The sequence below is a fragment of the Lissotriton vulgaris genome, chromosome 7 (assembly GCF_964263255.1).
Source record: "Lissotriton vulgaris chromosome 7, aLisVul1.2, whole genome shotgun sequence".
Lineage (NCBI taxonomy): Eukaryota > Metazoa > Chordata > Amphibia > Caudata > Salamandridae > Lissotriton > Lissotriton vulgaris.
In genome coordinates, this window is record NC_141695.1 from 1,689,570,567 (window position 1) to 1,689,588,459 (window position 17,893).

The 17,893-nt window shown below is 43.8% G+C and overlaps 1 protein-coding gene across 2 annotated transcripts in view; it reads left to right on the forward strand.

The window, feature by feature from the left end:
* SRMS (src-related kinase lacking C-terminal regulatory tyrosine and N-terminal myristylation sites) overlaps positions 1-17,893 on the forward strand; it is a 121,156-nt gene that overhangs the window by 40,702 nt on the left and 62,561 nt on the right. For both annotated transcript variants that reach the window (XM_086932804.1, XM_086932805.1), the window contains exons 5-6: positions 1,552-1,714; positions 4,798-4,956. In XM_086932804.1, coding sequence (XP_086788930.1) covers positions 1,552-1,714; positions 4,798-4,956 — 322 coding nt within the window. The remainder of the gene's footprint in view (positions 1-1,551; positions 1,715-4,797; positions 4,957-17,893) is intronic.

Genomic DNA, 17,893 nt, shown 5'->3' on the forward strand with positions numbered 1-17,893 from the left:
GTTATCTCCTCTATCGGCTTTTGGTATGCCCATGAATTGCCATTGGTTTGTTGTTGTGCCGTTTAGAAATACAGGGTTTCTATTGGTGCATTGGGTCTGATTCTCCCGCCTTTGCGTGCTTGGGTCACGCGCAGGTGATTTCACTCATTGTTTGCATGCATTGGCCATCCCAATACGTCTGCAGTTTGTCCTGCTCATCCTGATCTGCCTTTTTATTTTGGAGGCTATCAACATCATTTTAGCCTTTCAGGCCGTATCACGGGGCAATGCTCTGTTCGGCACCTACAAAGAGGCAATTTTTGTCCTGTAGCTGTTGAGCTATGCCAATAGCTCTAACTCAAAAAAAAATGCGAGACCTATTGCATTTCTAATGCTTGTTATTTCTTTAACTTTGCATAACATGATCAACCCCTACATTAAAAGGTCTTAGAAAGCCCTAGAAAGGGTTCAGTGGAACATTTTTCTCAGCCTCAGCTCTGGTTTCCTGGGCGGGTGGTTCTAAATTAATGAGCGGCCAGACAATTATGGATTCGTTGATAAAAGCAACGGTGAAATGGTGTTACCCTAAGCTCAGTTTTGCATGACAAGGACTAGATTTCTGGATGCATTTATTTAGAAGATTATAGCCAGAGCAGCTACCGGGAGTAAGTCAAGCAATATATTCACAATTAAGGAGGACAAAGCAATTTTGCATTCACAAACGGGCCAATTCTCAGAATCTGCTTGTTTGCGAACGCAAAAAATGCTTTCTAAATGTATCAAACCCTATTTTGGAACCTGTTAACGAATCGCAATATTGGTTTGCAATGCGTTGTTTGGAAGGGGCGTGTTTAGGGCTCCAAACCAAATTGTAATGGTATGTATGAATGTTTTGTGACCGTCAATGCATTTGCAAATCATTCGCTTTTTGCCACCAACTTCAAGTTGATGGTAACCCTTCTCAAACAGGAAGGGGTCCCAGGCAAACCCTTTCCCTTTCTGAATGTATGCAAAAACATTTTTACGAGCAAGCAGTGGTCCCACATACCAGTGCCTGCTCTTGAAAATAAATGAAAGGAAAACGTTTTATTTTAATTTTTGCAAAGCATCCCATTTTTCTTCAAGGAAACCCGGACGCTTTGCAGAAAAAAAGATAGTTTTATTTAAACGCAATCACATACATGGTGGTCTGCTGATCTCAGCCAGCCACCATACCTGTGATTTATGCGATTTCTAAAGGGTCCCTCATTAATATTCATGAAGTGGGTCATTTGCGACCGGTCAGAAATCGCAGAAAGTGTTTAGCACCCTTTAATACATGCAGTTTTGCCATTTCCTAATTGCGAATTGCAAGGATTTGCAATTAGGGGATCGTAAAGCGTTTACTAATATATCTGGCCCTACATCTTTCTAGGACATCTGATGGTATTGTTGTGGTTAGAAGTGCTTGTGTTTTTTTCGTTTCTAAAGAGCCATCCTTCTGGAAGTTGTGTGTTAGTTTTTCTCTCAATTTCCTTACTCACTGCACCTCTTTTAATCTTGAAATGCCTTTTTCTCCTCGTGTCCATGCAGGATTTTGATTTTGATTTTGAGTTTGAGATTGACATTGATGAGTGGGAGAGACCCCGGGCAGAATTTATCCTCATGAAAAGGATTGGAGAAGGCTACTTCGGAGAGGTCTGGGAAGGGCTGTGGTTGGAGGAGAGCATGGTGGCCATAAAAACAATGAAACAAGGTGAGTCAATTAAAAGGTTTAATAACAAATCGTTAAATTCTTTTGAATTCTTGTTGTGTCCTTCTAGGTGCTTACTCGGCATAGAATGAAACACTACTTTCATGTTTATTTTGAAATATTTTCTAAATATATTGTAAAGCTGGAGCTCTCTTCCTAACCGGGCGCAACTCAATTACTGTAACATAGATTATATTATGTTGACATAGTTGAAATTACAAATATCCCATTTGTAATGCCCACTCTATCTAACTGCTGGTTTCTCACCTTTAGAATATTCACAAGCACCAGACTGGATCCTGAATTGCTCCTGCGCTTCTATATGTGGAGCAGTGTGGTTCTGTGTTGATTTTGATTCATCCAGAAGAGAAACAACCTTTACAACGCAGTCATTACATCGCACTACTGTTACAACGCTATCATTACAACGCAACATCCTTTACAGCGCATGCCATTACAACGCAGCCATTACAACGCATGTCATTACAACGCATGTCATTACAACGCATGTCATTACAACGCATGTCATTACAACGCATGTCATTACAACGCATGTCATTACAACGCATGTCATTACAACGCATGTCACTACATCGTATGTCATTACACCGCAATATTAGGTAAGTAATGATGAATAGTAATTTTTACCCTGCCCCTATCCAACACTTACCCTACTGTTGCACTCCCTGGAGTGGGAATAGTATTTTTCACCCCTACACTATCCAACACTTACCCTACTGTTGCCCTAAAAGTAATATGCGTTGTAATGGTATGCATTGAAATGGAATGCATTCTAAATGTAGTTTCTAAAAATTCGTTGTGATGGCATGCAATGTAAAAACATGCGTTGTAAAGGACGTTGCAATGTAAAAACTGTGTTGTAAAGGCATACGTTGTAAATGTTTGCGTTGTACCATCCAGAAGTAACAAACAGAGCCCAAAATCAAATCAGAGTGCCACTGTGCAGATCTCTTGCTTGGGACCTTTTAGATGGAAAAAGAGACCATTGCATGCAAAGGGAAGGCTGGAGGGCGCAACGATTCTGGGGTTAGGCTCAGAATCAAAATGTTGGTGGAGGCTCTGTGGCCGAGCAGGTGTTCTGGCTTAGTCTGGTTGTATAGGGACTGCACGCTTCAAAGTGGATGAAGTATGTGACCTTAGTTGATGCTGAGTCGACCTCTTCTCGGAGTCAGAAACCAGTATTGGTAGAGGTTTTTCTCTTGGTGCCAAAAGCAGCATTTAAAGTCTAAGGGAGTAGCCCTGGTTTTTGGGGTATGATTGAAAGTCAGCAGAGAAGCCAGTGCAGAACCCAAAGCGGGGTTGAGAAGCAAAGACAGCCGTAGGATGGATCCACCAGTATACCCCACCTGAAGGCCTCCTGCGGATCCTTGGGCAGAAGATGCTCCAAAGGAAACTGGAAGAGTGCTGAAGATGTATAGCATGGCCTCTCTGAAAGCTTTGTGTTCTCACCGCTGACTCAGGAATTACGGGGTGCATCAGGACCAATTTTGGAAACGATTCTTCAGAGGATCGGTTGCCCATGACGCCATTGCAACTTCTCTGGGGATAGGGAGTGGCCAGATGAGGACAAGTCCTGATTGGCTTTTTTATGTCTTCTCTTTAACTGTGACTTGGAGATCCCTGAAGACTTCAGCTGCAATGAGGACCTGAAGTGGGAACAACCTCAGGAACAGGAAGGTGTCCACACTCTTGACTTCAAGCGGGACTTTTTTTTCTCAACTAGACTTCCCCTTCCTCTCGCTCTCTCGTTGTGCGTCAAATTCCACCCTTTGACAACAAAACACAGACAAAGGCACGGTCAGGAATGCAGTTGAACTTGAAGCTGTACTGAGCTTTCTATGCACTGAGTCATCAGCAACGTTAACGACAAAAAGCCGGATGATAATGTATCTGCACCATGTAGCAGTTTATTGTCCCTGATTGTCGCAACCAGACTACATGTGTAAGACAAATGTGCAAACATGCCTACGCCCAATGTGGTCTGTTCCTACGTAATACCCGAGGATATGTTGCACCGGAGCATAGTCTCTGAGCCCCTCAATAGAAGACCAGCACATTATTGTTTTTTTGTTTTTCACATAGTTACAGCAGTAGGAAATGCATCTCCCACTACTACGGACCATGAATTGTGAATCCCTGGCCCTAGAAACATCAATGATTACTTTCTGAAGGTTAGGGACAGCTCATCTTTTTAGTCGGAAAAGCAAGTTCATTGGTTTGTACAACCTCCTTAAGAAGAGCACTGCACAAGAGAGCTATGGAAATTATTTAACGTTTGAATTAGCTAAAAAGACCTTTAGAGGGTGGGTCTGTAAATATTTATAGGGTGGGAGTTTTTGATACGTGGATAGCGTTCATGTGTTAGGCATAAACGATTAAATAACACTGGGCCTATCAAAGTCAAACCGGTGGAAGGTTTTGGAGAGGTCTTCAGGTTGACAAGTGCGTGTTGGCTATTCACGGAGTTCTTTCAGTGAAATTGTGTAAATGAGGAATGGAAGATCCCACTTCACTTAGTTTTTTACTTTGTTATTTTTTCCCATATCAAGTAGATGAAGATATGTGATTACGTTGATGGAAATGTTAATGATCTGACATAGAATCTGATAGTTTTTGGATAAATTAGATTTTCAAATATCAAATGAGAATTGTTCAAAATGTATTAATTTTGGACAAAAACGTATTCAAATGTATAGGTGTTTCTATCTTTATAAGGTTTGAAAACAACTAAAATAAAGTAACCATTTGAGTGGCTGTTAAACATAGAGAAAATTGTGACTTGAGTGGTGTTCTAGTAGAAATGCAGTTAGTAATACATACAAATACATTACTGTGAATTGCTGTTACCACAAACATATATGGACTAGCAGTACCTTGGGCGCTTATTAGAAATAACATACCTTTTGGACATTCCATATGGTCGCTTTAATTCTCCAAGTTTTCTGGGAAGATGCATGACCACTAGTTGAGTATGGGTCAGCATCTCAGAATTGTGTCTGAAGAACTTTGAAACAGGGGGTTTCTTGAAAGTTTTCAATGTTAATGAGTCCTTCTTTGTTCCACAGCTGATATGAAGAGTGATGAGTTTTTGAAAGAGATTACAGCACTGAAGACTCTGAGCCACCCGAATCTGATTCAGCTCTATGCGGTCTGCACTGTGGGGGAACCGGTGTACATTGTCACAGAGCTGATGAGAAATGGAGACCTGCAGTCTTACCTCACAAGTGAGTATTAGGAGTCATAGGCCACAAAACATTATGGAAAGGCAGTGATAGCAGGTGGCAACCCCGAAAGCAGATCTTTGGAAAGGTTTCAATATTTCCGAGCTAGAAGCACCTTAGTGCATCTATAGGGGGACACTGATATCATCCTGATGAAGGCCTCTCAGCACTTAACATAAGGGCTCTGGTACCAAACCCAAGTGCAGGGCAATGGTGCAAAATCCTAGGGTGTGTTCACACAGGCAGAGGAGCCATTGTGACTTGTTAATGGGTGTATAGAGGTATACCAAGCCAGATTTGTCATCACTGTATATATAGCTTGTTATTTTCTTCATGTATTGGTATTAATCAGAGAGCCCAGCAATTTCACCTACCATGTAAAATGAATGTTGCAATAGTTACTTTAGAAGACTTCTCAGAAGTTGATGTCTCCCTCCTTAGTGTTTCCAGAAGGGTTATTGTACAAGGAAATTCTACTCTGAGTATTTCTGAGGCTAGTCTGAAATTGTGCCCCCTCAAGGTAAAATTTTTAGGGCCTGAAAATATACTAGCAAATGACAGCTGGAAAACGTGGATCAACAGGAATAAGAAGGCACATGTCCAATAACACCCTGAAAGTAAAGCCTCGTCTCTGTTGTGGGTTAAGATTTAAACTTACAGTAAGTACATGCAGGAATAGCATGTTGAGACAGTGTATGTTGGCAATCATGTAATCCCAGAGGTGAAAATGTCTTTACTCTTTTGTCTGTTGGTGGCAATGCAGTAAAAAATGGCTCCTATGGTGAATAACAGAGAAATGTACTTGCAGAATAGTTAAGGGAGAGAACGCTCTAGTTTAAGGGGGCGGCTGTGGATGCGCCGGAGGCTTTTTGGTCCCCTCTGCGGCTGGTGATACTCCGCTATGTAGAGAATAGAAGCAGTTGTGGACAAATGAGCATCATACTCACAAGATAATCTGTAGCTTCATGGGTGAATGAGTATTGTGCACCGCACCGCCCACCTGAATTGAGTCAATACTTAAGGATTGTCAGCTTGTGGGTTAGAGCCAAAAGGACATTTCTTTACCGCCTGAAAGTTAGATGGCTGTTCTCATTGCGAAAGATGGTAGGCTGTAGGTTTTAGTACCAGTTTATATTTGCATTCAGAGTACCTGAAACATGGTTATGCCCATTTCAAAAAAGAAATAAAACCGAAAAGCCTTGAGGGCCTGGTTATGGTGGTGGTACAACTTCTTTTGGGCTCCTGTGACTCCTACTTCTGTTTGAGATGGAGGGCAGGGGTTGCCTTGAAGAAGCTTAATCTGCCTTTTAGGGGAAACTCTGACCACCTATCTGGCACAATACCATACAGCGGAAGCTCGACGTCCAGCACTATACTTGTCGGGACCGATGGATGCCTTCCGAAATCTTGAGTCTTCATCATCTGATCTTAGACATTTTTGAACAAACTTTGCCATGAGAGATTCTCTCCAGTCCATGGACGCCCATGGACTGCGGCCCCATTAAACATTGCCGTGGACCGGCACTCTGCCCATGGGTTTTCCACCAATAACTTACACTCTATAACCTCAGACCTGCACTGTACATATCCCATCAATGTATGTACCGCATGTGTGCGTTTTGTTCTCAGATTCCTTTACTTCTCATCCCTGTTTTGTTCCATTATTGTATGCTGAACAACTGTTCAATAAAGAAAATATCTTTAAAACTGCCATCAAGGAGTTTTTGGACATCTGCGCTCACAGGGTAAAGCCGCCACCCCAAGATGCGAGGACCTGGAGAACTGCTCTTAGCAGTCCAACCTCAATGTTAGAATTTGAAGAGGGGACGGAGGGCACAGATCTGGAGGCCTTTATGGTTGGCTTGTTTTCATCTCTTATAGGGGAGGATCACACAGAGGCAATTATACCTTATTTCTCTTATGTTCATCATACTTAACGATCAACTACATTTTAATAAGCAACTCTTTAGGGTCATTGGTAGAGGAGGCTACTATTCAGTCCGGAGTGGTATCAGATCACGACTTAGTGAGCTGAACTTCAGTCTGAGATTGTACAAGGGAGAACTCTAACCTTAGCAATACAGCAGAAGTGGTAGTAATCTGGACATGGGAGGCCATTAAAGGTGTCACTGTGAGTAGGTGCATAGGGATAATGGTGGGATTGACAAACCGTGCAAAACACTTGTAGAGTGCTGATGAACAAGTGTATAGGATTAACTTCATTCTACTACTCCCATGATCTGTGACAACTTTCAGGAGTAAGTTTAACTAAATAGCTCCTAAAAAGCCTGAGGTGGCAATCCTCCATCTTAAGTAGATGATCTGGGGACTAAGATGGTCTTAATGTAGCTCGCAAAGAGGCAGACACTGGAGGGAAGCCATTTCCCTGGATTCCTGTCACTCGACATCAAGCTGGACCTCAGACAAGGATAGATTATACGCATTCCATGACTGAGATCTCCTTTTACTCAGCAGACCTTCCTAAGACACTGGGCAGCTGATATCTTTAGACGAAACAACTAGGTGTGGGCGGAAAATCCGTTCCGCTCGCGGATTTTGCGGATTTTCGGGAAATTCGCAATCCGCGAGATTCGCGAATCTCCCGCAAAATCCGCAAATCCGCGAGCAGCGGATTTTGCTCGCACTGTTCGCGTGAGTTCGCGTGAGTTCGCGCCCCGCGAATAAGTGCAAAATTGCAGAAATACGATTTTAGCAAAACTGAAAGTAACTACTTACCAGGTTCAAAAGTTCAGGCTCATCATTAGTAGCCATTTCCTGTAGTGCTTCCTGAGGGGCCCCTCCAGAGTTCAGTTGCCAGTTGAAACTATTATGTGACCCTGCTCTGAACCTCAGAATAGTTACACATATGCCACAAAGGTCCTGAATTACAGCTAAGGGAGACAAGCAGGAGCCAGGCTGGAAGTTAAAATCCATTAATCAGCCCCTAATTCATTATTGTCAGTTGGGGCAGGGCAGGTGTTGTAACTAATTTTGCAACAATGAAAGCACTTAGCAAGTGCAAAAGATCACTAATCAGGGCGCACTAAGGAAGCAGGTGCCAGCTAAAAAAATATTCTGTGACACATTAATCAGCCCCAAATTAATTCAGGTCACTTGAGGCAGGGAAGGTGTGCTTTGCTTTGCCGAAAATAATGTACACTGGACAACCAGAGGGTGTGGTGATGAAACAGAGGGTGGCATGGGTGGGCCAGAGGGTGGCATGAGTAGTCAGAGAGTGGCAGTGGTGACAGAGAGTGGCAGTGATGAAGAAGAGTGTCCTAAACAGGCTGGACACGTAGAAACAACAAGTTCGCAAAACTTGCGACCCAACAGGTAAGTTCGCAAATTGCGAAATTGTAAAAACCCTCGCGAACTGGCAGAAACACGGGCGAACACAAAAAAAAAAAAATCCGCGGGAATTCGCGGATTTTGCGGATTGCGAATCCGCAAATCCGCAAAATTCGCGAACGCGAGATCCGCAAAATTCGCCCATGCTTAGAAACAACACAATTCACACCCAAACAAAACAATGAGCTAGAGGCTCTGATTACTTATGCAGAAGCAGCAGCTGCTGTAAAAGCTCCCAGGGTTATCAAGGACTTCTGATCAAATGGCTTCATTAGTGGCACTTAGAGAGCATTTTCAAGGAACATAACCCTTATATAAATTGCTATATATAACTCCTTAGCTGAAGAGGAAAGGATCATCCACTTGATAGAGGAAGCATTTATATCCCTTATCCCCAGCCTGGGAATGTCCCTACATGATGCACATCATACCTACCCAACACCCTAGTCAATCACTATGTAACATTGTTTACGAATAGTCTAGCATCCTCACTGGATTTTTTTGTTCCTGGAAATTGTCCTCCCAGACATTCAGGTTTTGTCATGGGCCAACAGTTTCCTGATAATATAAAACACAGTGTCTACCTAGTCGTGACGGTCAAGAGGAAATCCATCTTTGCCCTATCTGTTCCATAAACACCGGTAATGTTTTTGACCGGGAGGAGGGATGCTTTCTAATAAAAATCCAACGGAAATTGGTAATGCTGCTTACTATGCTCTAACCTCTAAAATGGGCTTAACCAGCAGGTGTTCTTACCCCTTTGAGTTGTGTATAGCGACTCAGTGGAGCTGCCCCCACTTCTATTTGCCCTTAGCATTAAACCATTTGAGACTCTAATAAGCAACAACAACCTCTATTGAGTGTATCCAGGTTGGTCCAGGCATTCATTACATTTCTTTATTTGTGGACAAAGCCTCTTTTGAGAGGTCCCTGCCTAGGCTGGTGACACAATTGGGAGGTTCTGAGAAGGTTTATAGGCTATCTAAATCTTGGAACCCTAATCTGACTGTGTCCCAAAAGAGGGCATAATTATAGACAGTACTAACAGAATTCTATTAGAATGCAAAAAGCTATTGTTTACCTGATGATGAACATTACAGAAAGCCAGTGGCGTTTCCTCTGGAAAGGCAGAGAAGCGTCGCCCCACTGTCTCAGAGCCATTGTTTTACTTTTCAGCTGCTGGCTGAGCCAGCGTGTGTAGGGAGGTCTGGGCCAGGCCAACGGAGGGAGCAGGAATGGAGTGCTATGTGCAGTTCTAAGTGCGCATGTCTGTTTGTCCAGCCATCTTAGACCGGCCAAACAGACATGCACACTTAGGTTTCTCTAACCCGGCTGTATTTTAAAGCCGGATGGAGAAATGGCACAGACTCCCTGTGTCTGAGCAGAGCGTCAAACTATCCCACTCAGGCCAAACCGGGCGCTGCTCTCACAGTATGAGAGCAGTGTCTGGATTGGATGGGGAATCTGTCAAAGGGACTGCTGGGAGCAGAGGAGAACGGTGGAGCACCAGAGCACGAGACAGCTGCAGGATCAGTTAAGTTTCTTTTTTTTTTTTTTTTACTTTTTTGTAGTTTCCCAAGGGACCCCTTCCACTTTGTGAATGTCAGAAAAAAATGGTTAGGTGCAGGCAGTGGTGCATAGAACCACTGCCTGCTCCTAAAAAATGTTTGTAAAATTCTTTGTCTTTTTTTTACCAAACTTATATTTTCCTTTTTGGAAAATGGGCTGCCTTAAATAAAATAAAATAAACAGATCGCTTGATTTAAAAGCCATCACAGACATGGTGGTCGGCTGATGCCAGATGGCCACCATTTCTGTGACTCTCACCAATCATAATGGGTCCCAATTTGCTCCCTACATCATGCATAATAATGATGTGGGTCAAATTGCGACCCACTGAACCAGTATTTTGTAAATAAGCCTATTATTACATAAAGTGGTTCACAAAATACCAATGCATTCTGCAAAAGTCGGTGTGCAAAATGCACCACTTCTATAAAAACCCATTTTAATAGATGTCAAATAAGAAATTGCAAATCGTTATTTGATGCAATTTATGATTTCTTAATTGGAAATCTTTGTACGTTAGGCCCAGAGTGGACTTGTCCTTCCTAGAAACAGGCAATCTTGGAAATAATTCTGAGCGAGCCGTAGTTCTAATCTGGGCCAGTTTTGGGATTGTCCGTGGAATGGGATAACATAGTAGGAGGGGAAATGTTGTGATAGGTATAGGAGAACCTATGGTGTGATTTAAGAAAGGGCTCTTCTAGACTCCATAGGAGAGATGCTCATTAAAAAGTGATGTTTGATTCCTATCTCCAGCTGACGAACAAACTCCACCAATTTTAACTGAATGTTTGTCCACTGTGCTGGGAGGATGTGGGGTTGTGGGTGACTTCTATCACATATGGTATGATTTTTCCCATATTAAACTTTATTGGGAGGAACTTTTAGCCGCGTTGAAGGGCAACCTGGGATGTCCAACAGCAACTGCTATCTTTCATATTGTTAAGCTTGCGCTCCCCCCTGCTAAGACGCCAAAGAAGGACTTTTGAGGTGATATCATTTGAGGAAAGTGAAAGTTATCTTGGGCATCCAGTCGAAGTGAAAGAGTGCCCCTGTAACTTACTTGAACAAAAGATATGACAGTGGAACCCTCAAAACTACAGCACCTGACCTGCTATCCCTCTAGTGTTTTTACCCCTCTATTTTTCTTAGGGTTTGTGTGCACACAGAAACGAACCCACCATCACAGTGCAAATCCTCATGGGATCATAACGGTTTAAAGCAAAAGCACAGGTGCATCACAGATAGTTTACAAACTTTAAGAGAACAGAAGTATAATCTGTATTTAAGAATTCTATTTATTCCAATTTTCTGTGGTCATAAGTGTCAGTTATTTCACAGTGATCCAGCTGACGCGTTTTGTCCTACTGGAGGACTTCTTCAGGGTGCTGGTGACTTAAAAAGATCAATCACCACAGGAAGGAATAATCAAAACGATAACCTGAGCAACTGCCTATAAACTTTTCCCTATCTAGGTCATCATCATCCGATATGCTCAGTATCAAAATATTAAGCCAGCATTCCTCACGGTCAAGGATGTTAACCCCTTGGCTGCTGGGGTAATTTTCCTGCTGTTCTGGGGGGCGGGGGGCGCTCACAACGTCCCGGTGCTGATGACAAGCTCAGCTCGTAATGAGCTACAGTTCTCCTGTGCTCATGACGAGCTGAGCTCGTCATGGCCACACCCGTTTCAATAGAACGTTCAGCACAGCACGAGAATTATCCCAGCGTGCAAACGTTCTAATGGCCATGATGAGCTCAGCTCGTCATCAGCAAGGGAGCACCGTGGCTGATGACGAGCTCAGCTCGTCCTCAGCACACAAGGGGCTAGAAGAGTATAGACAACAAGGTTGTCATTGGAATAGATGACAGGACACTGTTGGTTACGCCAAATGATGTGAATACAAGCAGGAATAACACCTGGTACGGTCGATAATGTATTTACGAGTCAATCAATCCATAATACAGATGAAATTCCAAAAACCACAGCGTGCATATAGGCTGAGATCTTACAAGCCTACTGATAGATGCCCAGTCCAGGCTTATGAGTACTATATCATCATCCCCTAAGTCATATGTTGCAATCCCAAGCCTTGTCAGTCTCAATGCAAAATATATGTGCAAGAGTAGGAGTCGACAGCCGATATTAGACTGAGAAAAGGTTTCCAAAACGCCAAACGTCACGGCAGAAAGGACGAGAGCCCCTGTAACTTAGTATTTCAAGGCAAAGTCGGACCATAATGACATTTCTCCATGCAGGTACCACTCGCGCAACAGCCTCCTATAGTCAGTCAGTCAGTCAGTCAGTCAGTATTTCTTTATTCAGCATTATACAAAACACCATAAAAGTACAGTTAAAAATGCTAACAATACACATATACTTATTATCTATACAAAAGAGTAAAAAAGAGAAAGAGGGTACAGAGGCAGTCATTTCAATTCATTACAGTTCACTATTCCCTGTCTAAGCTCCACTCCTTTCCACAGATCCTCTTGTCTCTCTTAGTTCAGTAGTAAACTTCTTCTTCACACTAGCCTTGTTCCGGCCTACACCTCCCGTCGGGTTTGAGAAGAGATCTTTACAGCCAATCTTTTCAAAAATAATCTTGAGAGACTACAGCCATGGAATGTCCATTCCCCTGTCCCTGCCAAGGCAATCCGTAATGATTTGCCTGGTCAACTTTGCCTCTGGGTTATCCCAGATCTTTAGCCATTTTAACAGAGGTCTGACCTGGATCCTGTCCTCTATAAAGGCCCCACCCAGCTCTTCATGGACAATGTAAGCAGGGACACCCTTTGGGACCTTAAGGAGCCTTCTCATGTATTTATTCTCCTCTACCTGCAGTTTGTCAGAGTTGGCGAAACTCCAGAGTTCCGCGCCGTACGCCTTAGAATAGCAGATAAAGTTATATAAGTTCATCATTTGCTCCGGGAACCACCGTCCCAGTCTGCGACCAAAATTAATAATTGCCCCGTGCTAGACACTAGCCTGTTACAACGCTCCTCGAGTAATTCTTTAATTGTCCATCAAATAAAATGCCCACGTACGAGAAGGAGTGCTCCTTCTCTAATTTGTGTTTGTCTATTCTGTAATTAAAACATTTCCTCGGTTTTATCCCTGCTTCCATTACATACGACTTGGTTAAGTTGGCAGATAAGTCTAAATTTTTCATGAAGTCCACGAAGCCATCTATAAATGTCTGTAGTCCCCGTGGAGTATGTGCCAACAGTACCGCGTCGTCAGCGTAGAGTAAGACAGGGATAGCTCTTCTGCCTACTCTTGGTGAATCCACATTTAGGCTTAATAAAGCATGTTCTAAATCATTTATATATAAGGAAAACAGGAATGGTGCCAAAATACACCCTTGTCGCACCACACTGGTACAAATAAAGGGGTCAGTGCATCCGCTCTCCAAGTTATACCTTACGTTGGCTGTTGTATTCCAATGTAGGGCTTATAAGATCTTAATGAGGTCCTGATCCACCCCTAAATTACTCAATTGGTCCCACAGCTTCTCCCTATTAACACAGTCAAATGCTGCGGTGAGTTCCATAAAGGCTAAATAGACCGATTCAGTACTGGCGATGGCATATTTAGCCACCAGTAGGTATACATTTAAACATTGATCTGTGGTTGATCTTTTAGCCCTAAATCTGTGCTGGACATCAGTAATAATATGTTGATCTTCAGCCCAATTCATCAAACGATTTAAAACAACACGTCCCAGGACTTTGGCCATGACGTCTATAAGGGAGATTGGGTGGTAACATTGGGGATTGTCTCTATTCCCCTTTTTAAAAATAGGCACTATTGTGGCAGAGGACCAGGAGCGGGGAAGCCCCGTGGCTATAGCAGCGTTTAATATTCTTGTGAAAATTGGGGCCCACAGATCCACCTTACTAGGGTAGAGGTCCAGCGGAATCCCATCCGGTCCCGGTGCCTCATTTTTAGTAAGGCCCTGGATACCTGCAATAATCTCTTCTAGGGAGAATTCAAATGTTACATTCCACCTCCCCATTTCATCGCCATTGTCCAGTAGCTCCCTATTCCTCCTATTATAGAGCCCTCTAAAGTGCTCCACCCACTGTTCCGGAAGAACATTAGATCCTATATGTGGACTATTTACATCTTGGAAACAGGGATTATTAATTATTTTCCAAAATGTGGTTATGTCCTTCCTTTCCGCAGCTCCTCTCAGGTCCTCCCAGGTTTGAATTTGGAGGGCCTTCTTCCGTCGATTTAATTCCTGTTTATAATTTAGCCTGCATTGCACCACCCTTTGTTTGTCCCTTGGGGTAAATCTTAATGCGGCTCTCAGCTTTTTCTGTGCGTGAGAGCATGCTCTGTCGAACCACCTAGGATCCTTTTTAAGCTTAACCTGTCCAGTTGTTTTTAGAAGGCCGTCTACTAGGCGACCCATTTCTTCAAATAAAACTACTAGGCAAGACCGTTCCACTGATAGGTCTAGACATTTCTCTAAAAACAATCCGCCCTCTTTTACTAGGGATCTATAAAAATCTTCCCCATTAACTCTTGCTTATTTCAAGCGCCTGCCCTGATCAGTGATCTTTTCTGAATTTGGCCCCACCCCCCTCTTGGCCGTCCTACTTGCATTTGACGCTAATAGAGACAAAACTAAGGGGTTGTGATCACTAAAGCCGCTCAATTCTATTAAGAAACCCCATACCATTTTCTTTAACAGATGGGACACTCCAATAAAGTCAATGAAGGGGCTACAACTCCTTCCTTTAAAAGTGGGAATAACCCGCTTATTAGGATCAACAACCAATAAATCCATTGTATGTTCGAGCATATGATTATTCATCAGCCTACTCAATTCCCTGCCCTCCAATGTGTGCTCAAAATGCGGTCCCTCCTCAAAGTTACAGGAGGTCCAGTCTTCTTTAATGGCTAGCAAATTTGGGCACAAGTGGCAAATAAAGTCCCCCGCGACTAAAAGCATAGGTACCTTTGTACCCTGCTTCTGCTCATTCCGGCGACTTAATCTTTCATCAAGCTCTCTTGCTCTGGAGCCTCCTGAATTATAGAAATTCACCAGGTTTATGTTGAGACCCCTGTTTTTAAACCATAGGCCTATCAGATCTTCTGAATATCCATTTTAAGTCAACCCAACTCCCTCCCAGACATACATCTACAAATATTAAGAGGCCTCCCCTCGCTCTTCCGGACATGGACTTACTTGCCTGTATCCCAAACGATTTGTACCCGACTAGATGAAAATTGGTGTGGTCTACTTCCCAGTCCCAGGTTTCCTGTAAGCATATTATTTTAAACTTACTGATATATTCCAACCACTCCTGATTCTGAAATTTAGATGCCAGGCCAGCAACGTTCCAGGATACTAGTTCAATTGTGCTCCCTAATATGTCTACATCGGGGCAAAGGCCTGTAATGAAATTATCAGTACCTTGGTGTGCCTCAATTCTGGGAATTCTTATTTGGCAGGGGGCGAGCTGATGTATATTCAAAGTGGCTTTTCTTGCCTGCTCCTCCGCCTGTGGCTTTGAGATGGACAAGACCGCAGTCGGGGCATCATCATGTCCTGTTTCCTCTCCCTGTAGTCAGTCCACTTAGCTGAGGTGTCTACCCCATAGGAGTGGAGCATATCTGTTGTTCAAAGGGATTGCCGGCCCAACCCCCCCTCCCCCCTTGTTGTTGTTACCTGTTGATGGTATGTGTTTCCCCCCACCTGATACTCCAACAAAGGCTCATTCCTCGCCCCTTCAAACCCCCCTCTTGACCTACTTGGTTTGCCAAAACTGGCCCAATGTCCACCAGAACACTCAAAATTGGATATATGATCTGGTAAAGTATAGAAATATCTTAAGTTCCGGGCCTGGACAAAAGATCGTTAATATGTCCAGGGGCCCCAGCAGACATGATCCACCACCCTAGGGTCGTTAAAATTAATGACGACACAGTCTCCTGCTATATTTTTCCTCCTACCTCCTACCCAATTAACTCTCCTTACTGAGAGGATTTTACACCTTACATCTTGGGGCAATGGTCCATTCAAATTCAGCCAATGTGTTGTCTTGTTTTTTAATTGGTCATAAGATTCAGTTTTACCGTCTTCCAGTTCTGGAACACCGGTCAAGACATCAACGTAAGGTGTACAGTCGGGGGGTAGGTCTAGATAGGGAGGCAGATTCTTTGCCTCATTCTTGTCCTTGTCCTTACTATAAGTTATTCCCTGTACGTTTGACGGGACTGCAATTCCTCCACTCGCTGAACCTCCCTTTAAATTGTCTGAGCCTGTGGGGTAGGCAGCCAAGCCCATGGTTGATGCTACTATGAGACTAGGACAGGCAGCATGGTCCCCTACTGACTTGGTATACAGCCACCATTTACTGCTTTCTTCTCAATACCTCCCAAAGTGGACGCTAATAGACCCTCCAATTTCTCAAGTCTATTTTCTATTAATGAGAGTCTGTCCATTAGCGGCTCCAAGGACGATGAGATGAGGGCGCCTATTTTATGAAAATGCACCTCTTCCGGCTCCACTAGATCAATTGTATTGTCATTCGTGCTGGTGGCAGTTACTGCAGACACGATTTCATGTGGGACTTCGATAATTGGTGTGTTCGTATGTGACAGCACACTCTGTTTACTTGGCTTGAGGGTCTTGGATTTCTTTCCCTTTTGCTGAATGCCTCCTCGCGTGCCTCCTCTTTTTCTCTTGCCACCCCCTCCCTGTGTAGAGTCCATAGATTGGGAAAGCTCTTTATGGACTTCTGCCGCGTGCACAATTGTACTCTTTGTTTGATCCGCCATTGTTCTGCCTATCGGTGTGGGGGGATTCAAAGAATCTCCTTCATTATTAGGTGGGGGTGGAATCGGGATTTGCTGTAAGTTTGCAGTCTCCAACTGGGGGTCCAATGTAATAACAGGCTGGCACAGTCTTTCCGGGGAGTGCACATTAACTATGTCCCTAGAGATGAGCGTTTTGCAAACACCGGGTCCATGGAAAGGCGTTGTTCCGTAATGGCAATCTCGTGCGCAAGCAAAGATGTGGCCCTGGTTATAAACTGGTCAAGGGTTCCTGCCACATACCCAATTCCCGCACCTTTCCTCCCTCTTCCTTCGCGTGCTGTCATGTTAAATTGATTCAGTTACTGTTATTGAGGGACGAGGTTGTTACAATCGACTCAAATGTTAATCTTAAGGACTACTTACTAAAAAAAAATTCCACCGTTGTGATCCAGGACCTTAGATCTTAAAGGGATGGCCCAGCCCAGCCTCTCCCTGTCTCGAACAGGCTCAAACGGGCCCGCCCTTGGCCCGGGCTTCGCCCGGCGCAAGTCCCGGACAGTGGGTGCCGCGAGGCGTTTAGTAGCGGCTGGTGGGAGGGGCTGATGGGCTTCAGGTGTGGCAGCAAAAGTGTCCCCTGGGATCCGAAGTCCCTGTTTGTGCGGCAAGTCTCCCTCACGCGCCACCGGCAATGCGGCACCCTATAGTCGTTTCGCCACTGCTGGCTCTCACCGCACAAACACCTTTATCGAGCCTGAGGCACCGCATTGTCCATGGCGGCCATCTTGTATTTCCTGACGCTTCTCAACTCAATCGAGCCAGTGCGCTGAATTGTGGGGTGAATTCCTTGTGCATGACAGCTTCTTTCTATCGCTGCATGCAGGAGAACACTACATTGTACTCTTCATGCAATGGAATTATGAATTTATTATAGTGTATCATCGTCTGTAATTTAAAAGAAAGATACACTATGGCAATTACAGGTATTTGAAGGTTTTATTCCTGCTCTCTTCCTAAACCAAGATTGCCAAACCTATTCCAAGAATACCTCACATCCTGTTTGGCCCTGTAAATGGGGCGTCAATTTGGAATCCAGATGTTTCACAATTGTTCTTGCTTGCTTGCTCGCTCACTGGATTTTCCGACTTTTCCTGTTCCTGCTTGTTGTTCTTGCCTTCACCTTGCTGCTTGGCCTGGACAGCAGGAAGGTTTGTTCTAGTCTCCAGTTTTTCCCCTCCTGCTGGACATTACTTT